Below are 25,375 nucleotides of genomic sequence, written 5' to 3' on the forward strand. Positions count from 1 at the left end.
TCCATCGGTGCTTTTTGTTATATAACATTATTGTTATTAACACTTATTTGTTGTACTACTTGTGTATATAACAGTCCTGCCTCTCTTCTTCGTCTGTGTCTGTCTTTGTAGTCCTTGTCTCCAGCTGTGTGAGGACATCAAGAGAGATGAAACAGGAAGGAGAATAAAGTTTATTATAGACCTCTAGATTTCAGATGATGTAACTTCTATTACCGTTGAGCTGCTGGTCTGTGGTGAAGAGGAGAGTGTGGCAACTCAATGCTAACATGCTAATGCTAACATCAAGCCAATGTGCTGTTAAAGACCAGCTGGTTGGATCTGGACTCATTCACACACACACACACAATGGGAGCTAGCCTGGCCTCAGCGTCTCACTCAAGGACACTTGGCCGTTTAGACTGGAGGAGAGAGGAGAGAGGAGAGAGGAGAGAGGAAATGACAAATAAGAGGCTTTTGATGTCCGTTCAGTCGTGTGTTTGACGTTCAGAAGGAGGTCCGTCTCTTCTCTCGTGTTGTCAGAGTGCTGAAGAGGTTTTCTCTGCTGAGCACAAACAGGTTTATTGAGGAGCTCATTCACCTTGATGACAATAAACACATTAATTAAGAGAAAATAAAAAATACAGTAAAAGCAATAGAAACAATTAGAAATGTGTAAAAACATCCGACTGTGGTTCTGAGAGAAAAGGTATTGATTGGAGGAAGTTCACAGTAAAGAGAAGTTTAGATGATGATGAGGTAAAACGTCTTGTGGTCTCCAGTTATTAGGGAAGTAACCAGAGACAGAAGAGGCGTCGTCAAACACATAACTGGTGTCAAGTTGATGCTGAAAGAAGAGTTCTCGGAAAAAGAGAAAGGAAAAGAGGAAGTCAAAAAGTTACCGAAGACGTTTCTTGAACTATGTCACAATCTGTCCGCCGGTCAGTTCTCACTCGGCTCGTCTTTCTGTCGGAGGAACAAGTGAAAACGTCCAGAGAAAACTAAGGATGGCGCTTTGGGACAAAAAGGTTCTGTGTGGCTTCATGTTCCTCCTGACAGGTGAGACTGACGTCCGTCTCTCGGTTCTCTTTTCATTTCTCTCACGTTCTCCGACAACAATGTAGAAAGTACATGTACACAAATACTGCACTTCAGTACGACTCTGAGGTATTTAATTCTTTATTTCTGTTTTCTTATATTTTGTCTTCCTTTGCTGTAAAACTGGATCAACTGTGTTCAAATCATCACATCAATAATAATATATAAAACATATATAATAGAAGTAATGTCCTTTTATGTTTTATATTACAAGTACATGGTAATGTACTTTTTGAATACAGGGCTTCACGGTCATGTATTTTGCTTCAGTACTTCTTCTGTCTCTAATCTCTCTGCTTCATACTCTTACTTCCCTTCACGTCTATTAATAAATGCATGTATTCACATGTGAAGACAGAAGCATTTATTAGAGGCCAGACTCAGGAGCAGCAGTTTAAATAATAATAAGAGTTATTAATTATATTCAGAACCTTTTTATTGCACTTTAAGTTTCACAGCAAACACGAAAAAACATCTTTTAATAAACATTTACAAAACGTGTATTTAATCAGGATATTTAATGGACTTAAGAAGAAGACCTCAGAGACTGTTCACAGACGTCTTGTTTAAAGGGTTAGAACTTGTTCTGGTTCAACAACACCTGACAGTTGGGTCCTGGACCAGGATCAGGGTCTGTGGTTGTCAGGGGACTTCAGGGTGAACTCTGGGGTTCAGTCCTACCTGGTACATCACCATGGTAACTGATGCTGAACAGGTGACGTTGGAGATAAAAGCTCCGCCCACTGACCAATCATCGTTAGTTCATCTTAATCATATAAAGACGTTAAAATCATAATCCAGACGAACAGGAACAGTTCAATCCCTTTAAAAACACTTGAATGTATAAAAAGCAGCAATCTGACAGAACCATGACTTCCATCTATAGAAGCACAACAACACTATAATCTCTCATTATATATATTATTATATATCTTCATGATGTGGTTCAGCTTCTAGAGACGTGTTGAGTCGATACTTTAATGTTTATTTTCACATCACCAAGGTTACAGCTGAAAGAATAATAATAAAATATTGACACACACACACACCATCAGAATACATCTTCAACACATTGATTTAATATATGACACTCATGTCATTGTATAAATCTATTAATTCAAACGTTCATACAGTCAGTGATGTTTTACCAGCTGGTCTTCCTTCATGTTCAAACTGTTACTTTTAGTCTAAATTATGACTTTAACGTCTTCATATTTATATAATATTCTCGTTTTATCTTCATCTGTAAAACGCTCTGCTGACAGCAGACTTGTCCATGTTTGTGATTGGTCAGATGCGGCTAAACCCCGCCCCTTTAGTCTTCCTCTACTCCTCCCCCGTTAGCCGGCGCGGACGGAAGTAACTCAACGTCCATCGTCCTCTCCAACCAGTCCACACACTTCTCCTCCTCGTCCCCTTTCCCCCCCAACTACATGAATCATTGGGGTTCAATAACCAGGAGCATCTGCTCGCTCTCTGTGTCCTCTCATCCTGGATCAACATCTACTGCCTTCACTCCGACCTCCATTAAGAGAGTTGGAGTTCACCGAAAACTATTTTAATCTGCTGTTTGACGTTTTAAAAGACTGTTTTTATATCAGGGCCTATCCCCACACATATTATCCCTAATATATATATATATATATATATATATATATATACAGCTTCCAGTTTTACATGTCTGTTCTACTTCATTTGAACATCTTGTTTTTATAGTAAACTCTAAAAATCCAGTGATCATTTTAATAATCTACAGACCGTAGATTCAGAGACACTGAATTCTGTCATTTTACGTCATTTTCTGAAAACATGTTTTGTCTCCAGGTGCTGTGAGTCAACATGTGATCTATCCAGGTCCAGTTTGTGGTGTTAAAGGATCCACAGTGACCCTCCTCTGCACCTTCACACCAGTGAAGACTGTCACTGAGGATGGAAGAGAGGTTTTGGTCGAGATCAACAGAGTCGTTTGGTGCCAGAATCATGAAATTTGTCAGACAACCACTCCGTCTGTGTACGACAACAAACTATTATACAACCACATCAACAACCCTCGTTATCGTTACCTGGGAGACACGAAGGGAAACTGTTCCTTACAGATCTCAGATTTAAAGGAGGAAGACGATGCAACTCTTCGCTTCAGAATGGAAGATGAAAAAAAGTTATCCTTTTACACTGGCCAACCAGGAGTGAAAGTCACAGTCGTTGGTAAGATCATCGTGTTGTTATGCCAACACACTTATTGAATATTAAGGAGCATTAACATTTGTAATCCTGGAGCTCAGAGGTTTGTGTGCAGTAGCTTCTTTTACAGATTTGTTGGTTTTAATGGACAAACTTCTGTGGCTTTCAATGAAGAAACACTCAAACTGATGCTAATGTCGCCAATAAGCTCTTCAGGAGCCAGCTGCTGTTGAGTTGTTGAGTGGACCAAAATCAATATATTATTATGGCTTTGTATTCCAATGGTCCCAACAATAACAATGTCAAAGTAGTGACCGTGGTCACAAAGCTGAGTCCTGATAAATGCAGCAAACTCAAAGATAAAGAATGGAGATCATAAGAAGAGTGAGATCATCATTCATGAATGTGTTTCTTTAAGAAGTTTAAGAAACACATTCATGTGCAAAGCTCGTGTTAACGTCTACAGAGGAGCATCAGAAAGCATCCTGACTGGAATCATTACAAACTGTCACGAGGTGTTCAGGGTCCAGGACATTAGAGCTCTACAGCGGGTGGTTAGAACCATCAGAACATCGTTGGTACCGTCTACTGAGCCTCAGTGATGTTGATGTATTCATTTATTGAATCTGTAAGTTAAGGAAAAGTAACATTTAAAATATATTTCAGATGCGACTCAAATGAAGATCAGAAGCTCCAGAGACGGAGAGTTTAAGAGAGGTGAAGCCGTCACACTGACCTGCACCACAGAGTGCACCTTTCACCAGCTGGAGGTCACCTGGTTCAGAGATGGCCACGCCCTCCCGTACACTGGCCCCTCCCTCCACCTCAGCCCTCTGAAAGCAGAGGATTCTGGGAACTACACCTGTGGTTTGAAGAACAACGTCGGCAAACTCTCCGAGCCGTTTAGTCTGAATGTGGAGGCTGGAGAGGAAGAACAGAGTACCCAAGCAGGTAGAGAACAGAGTACCTGAACAGGTAGAGAACAGAGTACCTGAACAGGTAGTGAACAGAGTACCTGAACAGGTAGCAGAGTGAAGGTGTTGTCAGATCTCGTCTTGTGTTAAATGTTCCCAGAGTCATGACTGTAAGGATGTAGTGCTCACCTCCAGTCTCATAACAGACTGGTGTGTTTTCACAAGGCGTTCCGGTGACTCTGATTGTCGGTGTGGTGGTTGGTGTCCTGCTGGCTCTCTGCACTCTCATTCTTGTCCTCTGCATCATCAGGAGGTACTTCTGTCTGTACTACCTGTCTCTTTAATCAGCCTGTATTAGTATCTACACTTGTTATAGTTTGTATATCTGTATATAGTAGTTAAAGGTTGTCATCTTGTTCAGCTTTGATGTCCTTGTTTGTTTCTAGGTTCACAAGTTACTTAATTGTTTGTGTTCAAACATAATTAAATATAATATTAAGCTGATTCTGCTGCTGATTTCACTGGAATAAGTATTTTTACCCAAGTACTGCAACTCAAGTACATGTTAGAAGTTTCCATTTAGTCTATGTCATACTTCTACACCAAAACATCTCAGAGGGAAATGTTGTACTTTTTACTGCATATCATTCATGTGACACCTGCAGCAGTTACTCTTAAAAGATTGATTTACGGCCATTTAGACAAATTTGATAAATATATATATATATATAGATAATATATATATAATATATATATATATATATATATATATATTTATATTATATATACACAAAGGTGGGAGACGTGATATATATATATATAAATATATATCTTTATATTGAAAATAAATATGTATATATATATACATATATATATATATATGTATATATATATATACATATTTATATATATACATATATATAAATATGTATATTATCATAAGCTTTTGATGCTCATATAGAGGCTGGACTTCCTGATGTTTTCATATATTTGTATTTTTAGGAAGCGAGCAGCAGATAAGAATCAGTCAGCTGTGAGAGAGGAGGCGGGACCAAAGGTGAGTCAGTCATCATTCAATCCAGTTTATGATTATCTCCTTTTCTGCCCACATTGTATACATTAATATACAGGGTTAGGGTAATATATGCATATACTGTATGTGTAGCAATAAAAGAGGTATGTTTGAGTTATAATGTGTTTACATGATGGTTTTTGTATTTTGAATCCAAACGTATTTATTGTGTTATTGTTTAATTGTTGTTTAATAAGATATTTGCAGGTTAGACTCTATGAATCACTGATGTTCCTGTCTTCCTGTCTGTCTTCGTCTCAGCCTGACGTCTCCAGTAACATCCAGCAGGGCGGAGCCAACGGGACCGAAGACGACGTCAGCTACGACCCCATCCAGTTCAAAGCCAGGGGCCAGGCCAGGTACTGTGAGGGGGGGGGGGGACACTCACTTATAATAGTAGCGGTAATAATAGTAAAAGTAATAATAAGGATAATAATAACAATACAAATAATGTTACAAATAATATGATGATGATAATGATAATAGTAATAATAATAATAACAATAACAATAATAATATACATTTTTGTATTGTATTATTATTATAATAATCATTATTATCTCTCTGACTGATTGAACATGTTTGTTTGTTTGTTTGTTTGTTTGTTTGTTTGTTTGTAGACCGGCCAAGGACGACGTCAGCTACGCCCCCATCCAGTTCAAAGCCAGGAGCCAGGCCAGGTACTGTGGGGGGGGGTCATGCTGACATTAAAGCAGATCTTCAAATACAGGAACTGTTTCTTTATCACAGAAACCCGACTGGGGAACTCAGATTCAGCCGCGGTTTTGGTCTTTTAACTGACCGTTACATTTAAAACTTCACTCACAGTGATGATCTAACATCAACACTGTTGCAGCAGTATGGAACACAACAGTAGTTGTATTTAGCACTAAATCAACACGTTAACAACACAAACAAGGTAATAAACACACTATGACCTGACTGCCCAGACACTAAGCTAAGCCTCTTACTGTGAGGTGACTTCTTAAAGGTCCATGTGGTTCTTCAGAGGTTCTTTGTTTCTTTGTTCTGTGAGAGAGTTTTCTCCTCGGAAATTAAGGGAATTCTTCTTCCTTATGAGCGGCACAATGTCAACGTTAACAGGAGAGAACGGGGAACAGAAGTTCTCCGTTCTCTTCTTCGGGATCCTAAAGCAGTCTATTGTTCGTCCAGAGAACAATAGACTGGGGTGTCTGTGGCTCTCGTCCAATGAGGTCTCAGTGTTGAGTTTGGATGAAAAGTCACACTGAGGTCTCCTGGACCTTTGTCTGATCTTAAACTCAAGTCAGGCTTTTGACTGCTCTGAACCAACAGAACCAACAGAACCAAGTCTTTGTTCAGAGCACACGGTGAGGCCCCAACAGAAAGAACATCAGAGTAAACGATGTCCTCAGGGAGTATAAGACTGATTGAACACGTTTGTTTGTTTGTTTGTTTGTTTGTTTGTAGACCGGTGGAGGAGGCGGATGACGCCGTTATCTACAGCTCGGTGGTTGGTCGAGGCTGAGGTCACATGACCTTCGGTCTCACAGGACGGGTTCTCCTTCAGGGTTCTGGAGGTTCTGTTCCTACGTTCAGCTGGAGGAGGACACTTTAATGTGACTCTTAGTTCATTATAGCGATACTATGAACATGTTATTACAACATTATAACTATTCAGCTCACTATACATTTAATATCAGCATTACTGCTTCTGGATCTAAACTGGTTCTAACCAGATGTGACTGGGTTTGAACTGTGACTTTGTAAATGTAACACACACACACACACACACACACACACACACACACACACACACACACACACACACACACACACACACAGAGCCGTCTGTCTTTCTCTTTGCTCCTCTGAATACTGCTGATACTGCTTGTAATACTACTACCTCTGTAAATACTGCAAACGTATATAGTTCAACGATTCGTTAGCTCAGTGAATCCAGCATCCTGTTTCTGCAGCTGTACTTTGAAGCTAATGTTGACGTAGAGGATAAACTTTTCCCCATAGACTTAAATTGAGAAACGTTTGTAACTCAGAGGACATTTTAGTTTGAGGTGAATACATTTTGAAGTTTATCAGCTGATGACAGAGTTATTTAACTTCCTCCGTTCATGTAAATGAGAGCGAGGATGGACCGAGGGCTGGGGAGGGCCGGGGCTAAAGGAGACGCTAAAGGAGACGCTAGTGAGCATGCTCAATGGGCCCCGGTGATGATGGAGCTCTGGGTATTTTTATACAAGGAAGTCAAACTTCTTTTGCTTCATGAACAGGGTTTTCTTTCTACGTCAATCATCCAGACTGCTGAGCAGAAACCAGGCGACAACCTCTGGTTCTTTAAAGTTCTCCCGTTCTTCATGTGTTAGAGCTGCATTGTCTCTAGTGTCCACCAGGGGGCGAGTCCTCTGGTCGTATAGAAGTCTAGTCTAAAATGACTCTACTTCTCTCTTGATTTATTCCCTCAGTAAACATTGTAAACATGAGTTTATGGTCTCAATCTCTAGTTTACAGTCTTCTTCAATACAGCATGATGTTCATTTAGTACATTATGCTCCATTTAGAGTCAAACACACCATAAAGCAGGGGATGATTTAGGGGCGGGGCTACACAATGATTGACAGGTGTCTAATAGACCATAAAGCAGGGTGTGCTTTAGGGGCGGGGCTACACGGTGATTGACAGGTGTCTAATAGACCATAAAGCAGGGTGTGCAGGGTGTCGATGTGTAATTGTCGCGTGAAACAGAAATAATAAAGTTTATTTATTTCTGCTGTTTCTAACTCTTCGTCTGTGTTCTACTAATTTTACTGAAGACTTGTTATAATTATAACACAACAACTGTCGAAGAGAATCTCTGATTGGTCGATTCTTACAGCAATGCTCTCTGGGACTTGTAGTCATGTAAAGTTATGGAGCGACTATGAATTTATTGATTACTTTGGATTTTTTATTATTTTTGCATTCATATTTTTTGTAATTTATTGAATTATATGCCAGTAACTTTGTCTTAAATGTTAATAAAGAATAATTTGGTAAATTATGAAATAAAGTCTGTGAGAGTTCCTGTTTCCATTTTAGAGACAACAACAAAATACAGGAAGAAAGTTAGAAGTTAAAAACAGATTTAAAGTTCTATTAGAACAGATTTAAAGTTCTATTAAAACAGATTTAAAGTTCTATTAAAACAGATTTAAAGTTCTATTAAAACAGATTTAAAGTTCTATTAGAACAGATTTAAAGTTCTATTAAAACAGATTTAAAGTTCTATTCGAACAGATTTAAAGTTCTATTAAAACAGATTTAAAGTTCTATTCGAACAGATTTAAAGTTCTATTAAAACAGATTTAAAGTTCTATTCGAACAGATTTAAAGTTCTATTAAAACAGATTTAAAGTTCTATTAGAACAGATTTAAAGTTCTATTAAAACAGATTTAAAGTTCTATTAAAACAGATTTAAAGTTCTATTAGAACAGATTTAAAGTTCTATTAAAACAGATTTAAAGTTCTATTAAAACAGATTTAAATCTGTTCCGGATCTTTAACGTCTTTCACTAAAAACTAGTAGCTGAGTTATGAAAGAGAGAAAACTGGAAGTCAGAGTCCTACTGATACTTCAACATGAGGCTGATTATACTTGTGTACTTGTACTACTGATACTTCAACATGAGGCTAATAATACTTGTGTACTTATACTGCTGATACTTCAACATGAGGCTGATAATACTTGTGTACTTATAAATGATATCATCAGTAAACTGATTTACTGATTTACATTTATACTTTTACTAAAGTAGTATTCTGGATGCAGTACTTGTACGTGTAGTATTTTAGAACTTTTTCCACTGAGACTTTTACTTTGGTAAACATTCTCTGTATTTTATTCTGGTGGTCAACGCTTCACTTCCGGTGTCAGAGGTCACGGTCCCGGCTTGAAGATGGCGGCGCCCGACGAGTTGTTTTGCTGGGAAGGAGACTGGGGTCTACCGTCCGTCAGCACCGACTGTCTGGTGGTTCTGGTGAGTGTCCGTTAGAACCGGACGGAACCGGTTCTCCGGCGGTCTGTCGGCCTCGTTCACACCGACAAACACCGGTTAAATCACACGGTAACGGCTGCTAGCGTTAGCATGTTAACGACAGACTGATGGTTGTCCGACAGGAAACGTTAAAACGTTAAAACGGTTCAACGGTTAAACGTTTTGAAACGTAAAAAAACGTCCCAATTGACGTGATGACGTCACAGGCAACGAGTTCACCGTGAATAAAACTGCAACGATTAATCGATTAATTACTGATCATGCTACGTATGTAGACAGTACATGTGTAGTATCTGTAGTACAAGTACACAAGTATTATCAGCCTCATGTTAAAGTATCTGTAGTACAAGTACACAAGTATAATCAGCTCATGTTAAAGTATCTGTAGTACAAGTACACAAGTATAATCAGCCTCATGTTGAAGTATCTGTAGTTCTCCAGTTGGTACAGAGTAGCGGTGTCCATGTTTGTAGTTCACTAGAGGACTGAGGCGTCTCCAGGGTGTCTTCACTGTCTCTCACTTTAACTCTGTTGATCACATGTGAAGTGAAATCCTTCAGACGACCACCAGGAGGCACCAACGTAGTTTAGAGTGACTTCAGTCTCTCTCTGTCTCTCTCTCTCTCTCTGTCTCTCTCTCTCTCTCTGTGTCTCTGTCTCTCTCCGTCTCTCTCTCTCTCTCTCTCTCTCTCTCTCTCTCTCTCTCTCTCTCTCTCTCTCTCTCTCTCTCTCTCTCTCTCTCTCTCTCTGTGTGTCTGTCTGTCTCTCTCTGTGTCTCTGTGTCTCTCTCTCTCCGTCTCTCTCTCTCTCTCCGTCTCTCTCTCTCTCTCTGTCTGTCTCTCTGTCTCTCTCTCTGTGTCTCTCTGTCTCTCGCTGTGTCTCTGTCTCTCTCTCTGTGTCTCTGTCTCTCTCTCTCTGTGTCTCTGTCTCTCTCTCTCTGATTAAATACTTTACAAATATATATATATATATATATATATATATATATATATATATATATTTCATAAATCCTGATCCGTCCTCATGAAGTGGACTTGATCAGTTTTACTCCTGGTTGTAGTCTAGACCTCCCAGAATCCTTTGCTGCAGCAGGCGGTCTGATGTGGTCTTGAGGGTCTGGTGATCCATGAGATCTGAGCACAGAGCAGCAGTGCACTCTGGGTAATGTCGGGGCGGGTGGAAAACCGTCGTTGCCTGCCGGAAATCACACTGCCGGGTTTTCCAAAACCGCTACAGGGACCAGAATCTGCTGCTGGTCTAGAAACCTCTAACAACAGCATGTCTGTGTGCTGGTCCAAGTCAGCCCAAATGTTCCAGACCAGGACCCAGAGGGGAGGGGGTCCAGGATTCTGGATCTCTGATGCTGGGGTTGATATCTGGGAAACAAACCTCACAACAGACAGACAGGAAAGAGTGTGTGTGTGTGTGTGTGTGTGTGTGTGTGTGTGTGTGTGTGTGTGTGTGTGTGTGTGTGTGTGTGTGTGTGTGTGTGTGTGTGTGTGTGTGTGTGTTTTCATGGTTTATGAGGACATTCTTCCTCATTTCTTCTGGTAGTAAAAGTTAAAACGAGTTTTTCTGCTTTTAATTTTTTATTTGCAGAAGAAGTGAGTCATTGAGATGTTTACTGTCAAACTGTTTCCTCTCACGTCACACAGTATTAGTACTCATAGTACACACTTATACTACTTGTAGTAGTACTACCTTTTTACTTCAAACTAACAAACATGTCCTCTACGTCTCAGAGTACATGTTGTACTTTTACTACATTGATCAGCTTTAGTTTCTCCACAGATTCACATTATTGATCGACTAATAAATGATGATGTAATATATATATATATATATATATATATATATATATATATATATATATATATATATATATATATAATATAATATATCACTTGTATATAAATAAGCTCCACATTTAAAGTGATGAACACATTCATAATATATTGTATATTATTCTATATGATGAGCACTTTTACTTTTGGTACTTTAAGTATACTTTGATACTTCTGGAGTTCTTCTGAACTCATTGAGTATTTTAGGAAAAGTCTTAAACTTAAGATGCTTTTAAGAGACATGAGTCCTGTTGTTGTTTATCTGTTTAGATGTTGTTGTGTCTCTGCTGTGTAGTTGTTTATTAGTTTGTATCTTTGTGTTGTTGTTGTTGTTGTTGTTAATCTGTTGTTGTTGTTGTTGTTGTTAATCTGTTGTTGTTGTTGTTGTTGTTAATCTGTTGTTGTTGTTGTTGTGTCTCTCAGGCCTACGCTCAGTTTGCTGGAGCTCCTCTGAAGCTCAGGAAGATGTCTAACCCCTGGAGGAGTCCTAGTGGTGAGACGCTTCTACAGACTCAAGAACAAACTGTGGTTGTTGTTGTTGTTGTTCATGTTGTTTGTTTCTTCTTTCTCAGGACTACTTCCTACTCTGAGGACCAATCAGAAAGAGAGTTTGACCAGACCCTCTGACATCATCATCCACCTCAGAAAACAGGTAGCCTCCTCCTACCCAGCATGCATCAGGGCTGATTTACTCTCCACTTAAACTACAAAGAGGCAAATGTTGAATTAGATACATGTAGTGCAGTAAGAAGATAAATACTCAAGTACAGATATGTACACTTGTACTTAAGTACAACCTATTGTTATAGGTTATTATCTTCATGTATTTATCAGCTTCATATATTAGTGTTTCAATGTTTTCCTCTCAGATATCTGTTCTGCGTTAGTAGAAGAAGAAACTCTCTCAGTGACGAACAGGCAGCTGGAACACATTACCCAGCATGCTCGCTGCCTTGCGCTGCGGTAGGTCAGTCAGAAACCACGACGAGAGCAGAGCTGCTGCTGAAGAAGCTGCTCCGCCTCAGGCAGCTCTCACTGGAAACCTTAAAACCAGAGCAGACTCTCCTCCTGAGGATGAATCCTCACCGTCCGCTGTGATTATCATTCTCCAGCAGCACCGGGTATAATGTACAGCTTTAAAACAGCTCCAAGATGAGAACGGACGCTTCATCAAGGGCTTTATATGTGGTTTACTGTCACTGATGCATTCACATGCACTCTAACATTTCACTGTTCTCACTATGACAGTGTTGTGATAGTCATGGAAGAAGAGATGAGATACCAAAACACACCATTCAAAGATCTGATACCAAACACAACACCAAACGATGCGATAAGATACAAAACAATAAGATGTAAAACAATAAGATGTAAAACAATAAGATGTAAAACAATAAGATACAAAACAATAAGATGTAAAACAATAAGATGTAAAACAATAAGATACAAAACAATAAGATGTAAGACAATAATATGTAAAACAATAACATGTAAAACAATAAGATACAAAACAATAAAATGTAAAACAATAAGATGTAAAACAATAACATACAAAACAATAAGATGTAAGACAATAATATGTAAAACAATAAGATACAAAACAATAAGATGTAAAACGATAAGATGTAAAACAATAAAATGTAAAACAATAAGATGTAAAACGATAAGATGTAAAACAATAAGATGTAAAACGATAAGATGTAAAACAATAACATACAAAACAATAAGATGTAAAACAATAAGATGTAAAACAATAAGATGTAAAACAATAAGATACAAAACAATAAAATGTAAAACAATAAGATACAAAACAATAAGATGTAAGACAATAAGATACAAAACAGTAAGATGTAAAACAATAAGATGTAAAACAATAAAATGTAAAACAGTAAGATGTAAAACAATAAGATACAAAACAATAACATGTAAAACAATAAGATACAAAACAATAAGATGTAAGACAATAAGATACAAAACAGTAAGATGTAAAACAATAAGATGTAAGACAATAAGATACAAAACAGTAAGATGTAAAACAATAAGATGTAAAACAATAAGATACAAAACAATATGTAAAACAATAAGATGTAAGACAATAAGATACAAAACAATAAGATGTAAGACAATAAGATGTGAAACAATAAGATGTGAAGCGATAAGATACAAAACAATAATATGTAAAACAATAAGATGTAAAACAATAAGATACAAAACAATAAGATGTAAAACAATAAGATACAAAACAAGATGTAAGACAATAAGATACAAAACAATAAGATGTAAGACAATAAGATGTGAAACAATAAGATGTGAAACGATAAGATACAAAACAATAAGATGTAAAACGATAAGATGTGAAACAATAAAATGTAAAACAATAAGATACAAAACAATAAGATGTAAGACAATAAGATACAAAACAATAAGATGTAAAACGATAAGATGTGAAACGATAAGATGTAAAACAATAAAATGTAAAACAATAAGATACAAAATAATAAGATGTAAGACAATAAGATACAAAACAATAAGATGTAAGACAATAAGATACAAAACAATAAGATGTAAGACAATAAGATACAAAACAGTAAGATGTAAAACAATAAGATGTAAGACAATAAGATACAAAACAGTAAGATGTAAAACAATAAGATGTAAAACAATAAGATACAAAACAATATGTAAAACAATAAGATGTAAGACAATAAGATACAAAACAATAAGATGTAAGACAATAAGATGTGAAACAATAAGATGTAAGACAATAAGATGTGAAACAATAAGATGTAAGACAATAAGATGTGAAACAATAAGATGTGAAACGATAAGATACAAAACAATAATATGTAAAACAATAAGATGTAAAACAATAAGATACAAAACAATAAGATGTAAAACAATAAGATACAAAACAAGATGTAAGACAATAAGATACAAAACAATAAGATGTAAGACAATAAGATGTGAAACAATAAGATGTGAAACGATAAGATACAAAACAATAAGATGTAAAACGATAAGATGTGAAACAATAAGATGTAAAACAATAAGATACAAAACAATAAGATGTAAGACAATAAGATACAAAACAATAAGATGTAAGACAATAAGATGTAAGACAATAAGATACAAAACAATAAGATGTAAGACAATAAGATGTAAGACAATAAGATACAAAACAATAAGATGTAAAACGATAAGATGTGAAACGATAAAATGTAAAACAATAAGATACAAAATAATAAGATGTAAGACAATAAGATGTGAAACAATAAGATGTGAAACGATAAGATACAAAACAATAAGATGTAAGACAATAAGATACAAAACAATAAAATGTAAAACAATAAGATGTAAAACAATAAGATGTAAGACAATAAGATGTGAAACAATAAGATGTAAAACAATACGAAAAAAGATATGATCCATAAAGATGAGATGCGAAAACACAAGATATGAAACGATAAGATAGAACTTTATTAATGAATTAATAAATTTGATCAAAGATTAAACAAAAGAATAAGCAAGGTTTCAGAGGAAACCTGAGACCTCCATCAGTGTCTCCACCTGCTTTGTCCTCTGGCCTCCTTCTGCAGGTTAACGCTCTCTGTGTCTCTATTCCAGAAATACAACGCAGACTACGACCTCTCGGCCAAAGAGGGAGCCGACAGCCTGGCCTTCATCTCTCTGCTGGAGGAGAAGCTCAAACCGGCTCTGGTGAGAAACGGTTAGAGTCAATCACCGTCATCGTGGAGAGAAGCTCTGCTGCTGCCGCTGTTGAGGGTTCTGTCTGTTCTAGATCTACACCTTCTGGGTCGAGCCCAAGAACTACGTGGACGTGACTCGCCGCTGGTACGCCGACCACATGCCGTTCCCCCTGAACTTCTTCCTGCCCGGACGGATGCAGCGCGGTCAGCTGGAGAAGCTGCGTCTGCTGCGAGGAGACGAGAGCCTGGAGTCCGGAGAGGAGCTAGAGAAGGAGGTGAGGAAAGGAAACGTGTCTCCGTCTGACTTTAGGAACGCTTTTTTCCAGAACTCGTTTCCATGTGTTCAGGCTGCTCCTTCAAGTGGTTTGGAACAAATTTAACAGGGAAAATGTCTGGAGTGGAAAAACCTGCAGTGATGGAACGACGTGTGGAAACAGGTCAGAGGTCGCAGAACGTGGTTTAACGAAGGGTTTGTTCCTGTCGCCGTTAAAAGTCTTCTGTGCCGACTTGTTTCAGTAAGACTCATAAAAACAAACCAGCTGCTCCTCGAGCTCCCTCTCTCCTGGTTCTGTCCTCTTCATCTTCACTTCATCTTCACTTCTGCTGGTCCTTTCAGACTCTTAAGACCAGCCGCCGTCTTTACACATTATTATTTATTCATAATCACACTTTTTATTGAGGTTTTTAGAACGGGTTTTGGTTTTTCTGTGGGTATTTTTAGTAGTTTGACGGCTCAGAGCCACCGTACGTTAAACCGTCATCGTCCAAAATGGCGTCTGATGAAGTGACTGACTTCAGTAAAGAACACAAATATCTAAATATATATATATATAGATATATGTATATATATCTATATACATATAATACAACTGTTGCTGTGTTTTCCAGTTGTACCGCGATGCCACCGAGTGTCTGAACCTTCTCTCCCAGCGACTCGGCTCACACAAGTTCTTCTTCGGGGACTCGTAAGTCATATCTATTATATATATATATATATATATATATATATATATATATATATATATATATATTTATATTTATATATATATATATATTTATATTTATATTTATATATTTATAGATATATATTTAAATATAAATATATATATATATATATATTTATATTTATATATATATATATATATATATTTATATATATATTTATATTTATATTTATATATTTATATTTATATTTATATATTTATATATTTATAGATATATATATATATATATATATATATATATTACTGGACTCTATGTGAAGCTACAATATGTTAGAACATCTCTGTAAACGTGCTGAGTCATGATTAGAACCCCGCTGTGACTCTGCAGGCCTTCGTCTCTGGACGCCTTCGTCTTCGGTCACCTGGCTCCCGTCCTGAAGTCCAAGCTGCCCAACGGGAAGCTGCAGCAGCATCTCAAGTCTCTGGACAACCTGAGCAACTTCTGCAGCAACATCCTGCTGCTCTACTTCCCCCGAGACGGCCGAGGTGTGACATCGCACAGAAACGGACGACCTCATTGTTTTGAAACTGTTTGTTGGGACTCGTGTTTTCTCGCTGACGTGGATCTTTCCTCCATGTTTGTGGTCCTCAGAGAGCTGCGGTCAGAAGACGTCGTCTCCGCCGCCGCCGTCTCAACCCGACGCCGGCGACTTCGACCACGTCCCCAACAAACGCAGGAAGCAGCTGCTGTCGGCCATCGTGGCTCTGGGCGCCATGCTGAGCTACGCCCTGCTGACCGGCATGGTGTCCATCCAGCAGGAGGCGCTGGAGGAGCCGCCGGACCGGGAGACCAACGTCGGATCCCACGGCGAGGACGAGGACGGGGACCGCTGAGGAGACGCAGCGAAGCATCATGGGACTTTATTTGGACGGAAGTAGAGATGTTGTAGCAAAAACATAATTAGTTGTATTTCACTCTGAAGAGCGCTTCACTGTCACCAAAGAAGTGTCGGTATTATTAAAATCTAATCTTCACCAACACGTCCCGGAGCTCTTCAGTGGACAGGAATGGACGACGTTGGTTTGTGTACAGAAATAAATTTAAAGATAATTCTCTGGATGTTCTTTGTGTGTGTGTGTGTGTGTGTGTGTGTGTTAAAATGAATGTAGGACCTTCAGGAACTGTTTTTTATCTTGTGTAATGTGTTTTAATGAAAGACACCCGGTGCAGTAGAGTCTCAGTTAACCTCAGTAGAGTCTCAGTTAACCTCAGTAGAGTCTTAGTAAATTCTCAGTTAACCTCAGTAGATTCTCAGTAAACCACAGTAGATTCTCAGTAAACCACAGTAGAGTCTCAGTAAACCTCAGTAGAGACTCAGTTAACCACAGTAGAGTCTCAGTTAACCTCAGTAGAGTCTCAGTAAATTCTCAGTTAACCTCAGTAGATTCTCAGTAAACCACAGTAGAGTCTCAGTAAACCTCAGTAGAGACTCAGTTAACCACAGTAGAGTCTCAGTTAACCTCAGTAGAGTCTCAGTAAACCTCAGTAGAGTCTCAGTTAACCTCAGTAGAGTCTCAGTTAACCTCAGTCTCAGTAAACCACAGTAGAATCTCAGTTAACCTCAGTAGATTCTCAGTAAACCACAGTAGAGTCTCAGTAAAACTCAGTAGAGACTCAGTTAACCACAGTAGAGTCTCAGTTAACCTCAGTAGAGTCAGTAAACCTCAGTAGAGTCTCAGTTAACCTCAGTAGAGTCTCAGTTAACCTCAGTCTCAGTAAACCACAGTAGAGTCTGTTAACCTTAGTTGACTCTCAGTTAACCTCAGTCTCAGTTAACCTCAGTAGAGTCTCAGTAAACCTCAGTAGAGTCTGTTAACCTCAGTTGACTCAGTTAACCTCAGTCTCAGTAAACCACAGTAGAGTCTCAGTTAACCTCAGTAGAGTCTCAGTAAACCTCAGTAGAGTATGTTAACCTCAGTTGACTCTCAGTTAACCTCAGTCTCAGTAAAAAACAGTAGAGTCTCAGTTAACCTCAGTAGAGTCTCATGTTGCTCAAGGGCCCCTCAAAGGGGGGAGGGGAGGGATCTGATTTCTCCTGCTGGTCTTGAACCTCACTTCTTTAAAACATAAACATGATCTGGATCAACAGCAGAGGAAGAGAGATGACATCATCCAGATGTTTCAGCTCAACCCCCGCCCCGACCCGGGTCTGGACCCTGAGGACGTTACAGCTGCACATGACATCATCCCTCAGGAATCTAACCCTGGCTCCTGTTCACCACGCCGAGCTTTAACGGGCTGATCTGGAACCAGTTTGTGGAGCTGAAGTTCTCGAACGCACCACGAGGTTCAGAGGGAGGAGGAGGAGGAGTTTCCTCACCTGCTGTTAGAAGGCCGGTTTCCATGGCAACAATCCGAGTCAGGAAACAAACAGTGCGAGGAGGAAGAGGAGGAAGGAGGCAGAAACAAGTCTCCTCAGATCCTCGTCTCCTTTGTTCCACTCCTTTCATCGCCGTTCGTAAGAAACACTTCTAGTTTACATTTCATCAGACCAGAAGACGTCACGCTGTTATTAATGACTACAACACGTAATGTTATTACACAGATATAACATACATGTAATGTAATGTAACTACGTGAGGAGTGTGTGTTTCTTCCTCCAACTACAAACTTAACTTTTGACCTGAGTCTAAACACTACATTCTCCAGGATTCTGTGGTTCAAACGCATCTTTCTTTTAAATCACTGTTTTCACTGCACAGTAGAGTCTCAGTAAACCACAGTAGAGTCTCGGTAGAGTCCTATTAAACCACAGTAGAGTCTCAGTAGAGTCCCAGTAAACCACAGTAGAGTCTCAGTAGAGTCTCGGTAGAGTCCCAGTAAACCACAGTAGAGTCTCAGTAGAGTCCCAGTAAACCACAGTAGAGTCTCAGTAGAGTCCCAGTAAACCACAGTAGAGTCTCGGTAGAGTCCCATTAAACCACAGTAGAGTCTCAGTAGAGTCCCAGTAAACCACAGTAAACCACAGTAGAGTCTCGGTAGAGTCCCAGTAAACCACAGTAGAGTCTCAGTAGAGTCCCAGTAAACCACAGTAGAGTCTCAGTAAACCTCAGTAGAGTCTCAGTAAACCACAGTAGAGTCTCAGTCGAGTCTCGGTAGAGTCCCAGTAAACCACAGTAGAGTCTCAGTAGAGTCCCAGTAAACCACAGTAGAGTCTCGGTAGAGTCCCATTAAACCACAGTAGAGTCTCAGTAGAGTCCCAGTTAACCACAGTAGAGTCTCGGTTAATAGAGTCTCAGTAGAGTCCCAGTAAACCACAGTAGAGTCACTTTTAACTCGCGCGCTTTATGCTAATTACCTCTGCGCGCACGAGCGTCTTTGGAGGAGACTTGAGCGCGCGCCAGCAGCAGTTTCCAGCTGCGCTCGTGAACCCGGTCTCCTCGGTCCTCCTCCGGTCTGAAGCTCTCCGGTTCTGCTCGGTCCGTTACTTTTCTCCGTCACACGTTTCTACTGAACGGTCGTTCTGTTTCAGACATCATGGGTTGTTGGACCGTCCCGGTCCTGCTGTCAATCATCTGTGTTGGACTCACGGAGGGAGCACCGGACGGACCGGAGGTTGAAGGTAACGACACCGAACTAACCGGAGAGCTTCATCAGCTAGAACTATAATGTAATAGAAAATAATGAATACATGAAAAACTCGTTCATCTAAATGTTCATTTTGTCACAATTAAGAGTTAAAACTAAAAGTAAAGAATTCGACCTGTACATTTCCGGTAACGTCACACCTCGACATTTATGAATGAGTATCGATCCGTGTGGTTGATCGTGATCAGAGTGAAGGTATTGATCCAGTATTGATCCGGTTTAATGGGTCAGGTGTAACACCAGGGTCCCCTGTGAAGACAGGGACCTCTACCTCGTTTTGTTTCAGTAAAGTCGACACAGAAGACTCCAGATCAGCAGGTTTAGTGAAGAATCGGTGATTACTACAGCTGTTTGGTGTGAGACTGAGATTCAGGCGATGCGGTGCATTCAGGTGCTGTGGTGCATTCAGGTGCTGTGGTGCATTCATGTGCTGCGTTGCATTCATGTGCTGCGTTGCATTCAGGTGTTGTGTTGCATTCAGGTGCTGTGGTGAATTCAGGTGATGCGTTGCATTCAGGTGCTGTGGTGAATTCAGGTGCTGTGGTGAATTCAGGTGATGCGTTGCATTCAGGTGCTGTGTTGCATTCAGGTGCTGCGTTGCATTCAGGTGCTGCGTTGCATTCAGGTGCTGCGTTGCATTCAGGTGTTGTGTTGCATTCAGGTGCTGTGGTGAATTCAGGTGATGCGTTGCATTCAGGTGCTGTGGTGAATTCAGGTGCTGTGGTGAATTCAGGTGATGCGTTGCATTCAGGTGCTGTGTTGCATTCAGGTGCTGCGTTGCATTCAGGTGCTGCGTTGCATTCAGGTGCTGTGTTGTATTCAGGCGATGCGGTGCATTCAGGTGCTGTGTTCCATTCAGGTGCTGTGTTCCATTCAGGTGCTGTGTTGCATTCAGGTGCTGTGGTGCATTCATGTGCTGCGTTGCATTCAGGTGTTGCGTGGCATTCAGGTGCTGTGTTGCATTCAGGTGCTGTGGTGCATTCATGTGCTGCGTTGCATTCAGGTGATGTGTTGCATTCAGGATGTCTGTTGTTGTTATTAGACAGAGTTGTCGTGGTAACCGTGAGCATGTCAGCAGCTGGTCAGAGGACAGGAAGTGACTTCTTGTTTTTCTTCCTCTGTGGTGTTTCTGTTGGCTCTGAGAATACAAAGTTTACTTTGAATTCAAAATGTATTAACTTTACTTTCAGAATAAGAGCTTGGAAGTTTATTTTATGGTCTGACGTGGTCTAATGGTCTGACGTGGTCTAATGGTCTGATGTGGTCTGACGTGGTCTAATGGTCTGACGTGGTCTGACGTGGTCTAATGGTCTGATGTGGTCTGACGTGGTTTGACGTGGTCTAATGGTCTGATGTGGTCTAATGGTCTGACATGGTCTGACGTGGTCTAATGGTCTGACGTGGTCTGACGAGGTCTAATGGTCCGACGTGGTCTGACGTGGTTTGACGTGGTCTAATGGTCTGACGTGGTCTAATGGTCCAACGTGGTCCAACGTGGTCTGACGTGGTCGAATGGTCTGACGTGGTCTAATGGTCTGACGTGGTTTGACGTGGTCTAATGGTCTAACGTGGTCTAATGGTCCGACGTGGTCTAATGGTCCGACGTGGTTTGACGTGGTCTAATGGTCTGACGTGGTCTAATGGTCTGACGTGGTCTGACGTGGTCTGACGTGGTCTAATGGTCCGACGTGGTTTGACGTGGTTTGACGTGGTCTGATATGGTCTGACGTGGTCTAATGGTCTGACGTGGTCTGATGTGGTCTGACGTGGTCTAATGGTCTGACGTGGTCTGACGTGGTCTGACGTGGTCTAATGGTCCGACGTGGTTTGACGTGGTCTAATGGTCCGACGTGGTTTGACGTGGTCTGATGTGGTCTGACGTGGTCTAATGGTCTGACGTGGTCTAATGGTCTGATGTGGTCTGACGTGGTCTAATGGTCTGACGTGGTCTGACGTGGTCCAATGGTCTGACGTGGTCTGACGTGGTCTGACGTGGTCTAATGGTCTGACGTGGTCTGATGTGGTCTAATGGTCTGACGTGGTCTGACGTGGTCTAATGGTCTACCGTGGTCTGACGTGGTCTAATGGTCTGACGTGGTCTGACGTGGTCTAATGGTCTGACGTGGTCTGACGTGGTCTAATGGTCTACCGTGGTCTGACGTGGTCTAATGGTCTACCGTTGTCTAATGGTCTGACGTGGTTTGACGTGGTCTAATGGTCTGACGTGGTCTAATGGTCTAATGGTCTGACGTGGTCTAATGGTCTGACGTGGTCAGACGTGGTCTAATGGTCTAATGGTCTGACGTGGTCTAATGGTCTGACGTGGTCTAATGGTCTGACGTGGTCTGACGTGGTCTAATGGTTTGACGTGGATCCTCTTGCTCCTCAGTGGTCGACGTGTTGAGTCTCCAGGACTCCAAACAGAACGTGGCGGCGGTGGAGAAGCTAACGTCCGGTCTGAGCGCGCTCAGTGACGTCTACGTGGTGTCAACGTTTCGGCTGCCGGCCAAAGTGGGCGGAGTCCTGCTGGGCGTCTACAGTAAACAGGACAACAGGAAGTACCTGGAGGTGTCCGTCATGGGGAAGATCAATAAAGGTTTGACTCTCACAACTTTATTTACAAAGACACACAACAACCTTTTTCTTTCCTCATCGTCTCCTCTCCTTCCTTTCCTTGCTTCCTTCCTCCTCCTTAAGACCCCTCCTAGTTCTGATGAGCGCAGACAGACCATAATAATCTGCTCTAATGTGTGTTGCCTATGATGTTTCCATGGACTCGTATTCTCTCTGGAAACTTTGAGACGTTTGAGTTTTAAATAAAGTTTTGTGGGTTTGAATATGTGAGCATGTATTATTTCATTCAGTTTGAACTATGTGAAATGATGTTCAAGCTCCCCCCCCCCCCCCCAGTGGTGGTCCGGTACCTCCGCTCTGACATGAAGCTCCACACAGTGAACCTCCAGAGCTCTCACCTGTCAGAAGGTAGAACCACCTCCCTCATCTTGAGAGTGGGAGGTCTTCGTCGTGACAACGTCAACTTGGAGCTCTACGTCAACTGCCGATTGGCCGACTCCAGCCAGGGCCTGCCGTCATTGGTCGCCCTGCCCGGAGAGGCGGAGCTTGTGGAGATCAGGCACGGACAGAAGGCCTACGGACGAATGCAGGTCTGTTTGTGATCATGTGATTGTCGTCATGTGACCCATCGGGTCCTCTTGATCTCCTGTTGTGTCTCCGTCCTTCAGGGTGCAGTGGAGTCCCTCAGACTGGCTCTAGGGGGCACTGTGGCTAAAGCTGGGGCTCTGACCGACTGTCCCTTTCAAGGAGACGCTTCAGGCTACAACTCAGGTCCTTAACTCCTTAACTCCTCACTCCTTCAGCACCAGAACACAGAGAGGAGGTCTGATGTGGTCTAATGTGTCTGATATGGTCTGATGATGTGGTCTGATGTGGTCTGATCCTAACTAACTGAGGTCACATGTGTCTCTGGTCTTTCAGTGGGTGGAGACATGAACTCCATCCTCGGTGAGTTTACTGAACTTCATGTTTCATAATCAATAATCAGCTGATCAGATTCACCTCATTGGTCCTGTTTCCTGTCAGGTGATCACACCAAGGCTCTGATTGGTCAGCTCATCATCTTCAACCAGATCCTGGGAGAACTGAGACAGGACATCAGAGAACAGGTGAGACACAGAGACAGACAGGACATCAGAGGACAGGTGAGAGACAGACAGACAGGACATCAGAGGACAGGTGAGAGACAGAGACAGACAGGAAATCAGAGGACAGGTGCGAGACAGAGACAGACAGTAGCTGAAGTTATTGCTCGTCTCCTCCTCAGGTGAAGGAGATGTCTCTGATCAGAAACACCATCCTGGAGTGTCAGGTTTGTGGTGAGTCAGCAGCTTCTTCTCTGCTCATTAAAGCTGTTGTATATACCTGAGGACCTGATTGAAGCCAGCCTGTCTGTCTCTCTGCAGGTTTCCATGAGCCTCGTTCCCGCTGCTCTCCTAACCCCTGCTACAAGGGCGTGTCCTGTATGGAGAGTGTGCACTATCCTGGGTTCACCTGTGGAACATGTCCACCTGGAACCACCGGCAACGGGTCCCACTGTCAGGACATGGACGAGGTAAGTACAACAACATGCAACACACAACAACACGCAACAACATGCAACACACAACAACATGCAACAACATGCAACACACAACAACATGCAACAACATGCAACACACAACAACATGCAACACACAACAACACGCAACAACATGCAACACACAACAACATGCAACAACATGCAACACACAACAACATGCAACAACATGCAACACGCAACAACATGCAACACACAACAACATGCAACAACATGTAACACACAACAACACACAACAACATGCAACACACAACATGTAACACACAACAACACACAACAACATGCAACACACAACAACATGCAACAACATGTAACACACAACAACATGCAACAACATGCAACACACAACATGTAACACACAACAACACACAACAACATGCAACAACATGCAACACACAACATGTAACACACAACAACATGCAACACACAACAACATGCAACACACAACAACATGCAACACACAACAACATGCAACAACATGCAACACACAACAACATGCAACACACAACAACACACAACAACATGCAACACACAACATGTAACACACAACAACATGCAACACACAACAACATGTAACACACAACAACACACAACAACATGCAACACACAACATGTAACACACAACAACATGCAACACACAACAACATGCAACACACAACATGCAACACACAACAACATGCAACAACATGCAACACACAACAACATGCAACAACATGCAACACACAACAACATGTAACACACAACAACACACAACAACATGCAACACACAACAACATGCAACACACAACAACACACAACAACATGCAACAACATGCAACAACATGTAACACACAACAACACACAACAACATGCAACACACAACAACATGCAACAACATGTAACACACAACAACATGCAACACACAACATGTAACACACAACAACATGTAACACACAACAACATGCAACATATCACACTATAACTACAACAACCCTGTCTTGATGCACCCCCCCCCCCCCCAGTGTGAGCTGCAGCCTTGTTTCCATCCTGACTCCTGTGTGAACACTGTGGGGGGGTTCACCTGTCACCCCTGTCCTCCTGGTCTGTGGGGGGTCCCGATGTCTGGAACCGGACTGGACTATGCCAAGACACACAGACAGGTCAGACACACACACACACACACACACACACACACACACACAGACACAGACGGGTTTTCTCTTATAGAAGTAAACCATGTCTGTTTGCTATTGACTGTTTTGACAGAATTGCGTTGCTAGGAAACAGCTTTGGTCCATGTTGACTTCCTGACCGGTGATGTCATCACTGCAACAGGAAATAAACTGAGACACATTTAGAATGTTTATCTCTGTCTGTCTGTCTGTCTGTCTGTCTGTCTGTCTGTCTCTCTGTCTGTCTCTCAGGACTGTGTGGACATAGATGAGTGTTTAGATCTACCAGACGCCTGCGTGTCAAACTCTGTGTGCATCAACACTGTGGTGAGTTCATTTTCAGTAGTTCATAAGAACGTCTCCCTCTAGTGGACGCTCAGCGGTAACACTGAAGACGTGTCCCGTCCCCTCCTGTCCTGTCCTCTCTCAGGGTTCATACAAGTGTGGGGGGTGTAAACCCGGTTTCCTCGGTAACCAGACGTCGGGATGTTTCCCCAGGAAGTCGTGCGCCGCGTTGACCTTTAACCCCTGTGACACCAACGCCCACTGCACCATGGAGAGGAGCGGAGAGGTGGCCTGTAGGGTGAGACACCTCTGAATGTGAGACAGATCCACTGTGAGACAGCACCATGGTCACATCACCCATTCATTTAC

At 41.2% G+C, this 25,375-nt stretch overlaps 3 protein-coding genes across 3 annotated transcripts in view; all 3 read left to right on the forward strand.

The window, feature by feature from the left end:
• The first annotated feature begins 934 nt into the window (after positions 1-934).
• LOC137887184 (carcinoembryonic antigen-related cell adhesion molecule 1-like) lies at positions 935-8,018 on the forward strand. The gene is made up of 8 exons (XM_068730001.1): positions 935-1,035; positions 2,899-3,279; positions 3,922-4,206; positions 4,395-4,482; positions 5,172-5,226; positions 5,503-5,600; positions 5,862-5,921; positions 6,691-8,018. Exons 1-8 carry the CDS (start codon positions 984-986, stop codon positions 6,746-6,748), a joined length of 1,077 nt encoding a protein of 358 aa, XP_068586102.1. The 5' UTR covers positions 935-983; the 3' UTR covers positions 6,749-8,018.
• Positions 8,019-9,159: 1,141 nt separating this feature from the next.
• LOC137887177 (metaxin-1-like) lies at positions 9,160-16,888 on the forward strand. Its single transcript, XM_068729990.1, has 8 exons — positions 9,160-9,255; positions 11,541-11,610; positions 11,690-11,769; positions 14,742-14,834; positions 14,917-15,099; positions 15,713-15,789; positions 16,157-16,314; positions 16,421-16,888. The coding sequence occupies exons 1-8, from the start codon at positions 9,175-9,177 to the stop codon at positions 16,660-16,662; spliced, it is 984 nt and encodes a 327-aa protein (XP_068586091.1). The 5' UTR covers positions 9,160-9,174; the 3' UTR covers positions 16,663-16,888.
• Positions 16,889-19,181: 2,293 nt separating this feature from the next.
• Positions 19,182-25,375, forward strand: part of thbs3a (thrombospondin 3a) — an 18,390-nt gene continuing 12,196 nt past the window's right edge. Inside the window, exons 1-11 of the mRNA XM_068729828.1 lie at positions 19,182-19,391; positions 21,807-22,013; positions 22,328-22,581; positions 22,660-22,762; positions 22,913-22,939; positions 23,018-23,100; positions 23,259-23,310; positions 23,398-23,546; positions 24,572-24,709; positions 24,974-25,048; positions 25,152-25,304. Of these exons, the coding sequence (XP_068585929.1) occupies positions 19,307-19,391; positions 21,807-22,013; positions 22,328-22,581; positions 22,660-22,762; positions 22,913-22,939; positions 23,018-23,100; positions 23,259-23,310; positions 23,398-23,546; positions 24,572-24,709; positions 24,974-25,048; positions 25,152-25,304 (1,326 nt within the window). The 5' untranslated portion in view covers positions 19,182-19,306. The remainder of the gene's footprint in view (positions 19,392-21,806; positions 22,014-22,327; positions 22,582-22,659; positions 22,763-22,912; positions 22,940-23,017; positions 23,101-23,258; positions 23,311-23,397; positions 23,547-24,571; positions 24,710-24,973; positions 25,049-25,151; positions 25,305-25,375) is intronic.

The sequence above is a fragment of the Cebidichthys violaceus genome, unplaced genomic scaffold (genome assembly GCF_023349555.1).
Source record: "Cebidichthys violaceus isolate CVI_PGR_0920_01 unplaced genomic scaffold, fCebVio1.0.p SCAF_48, whole genome shotgun sequence".
NCBI classification, from domain to species: Eukaryota; Metazoa; Chordata; class Actinopteri; order Perciformes; family Stichaeidae; genus Cebidichthys; species Cebidichthys violaceus.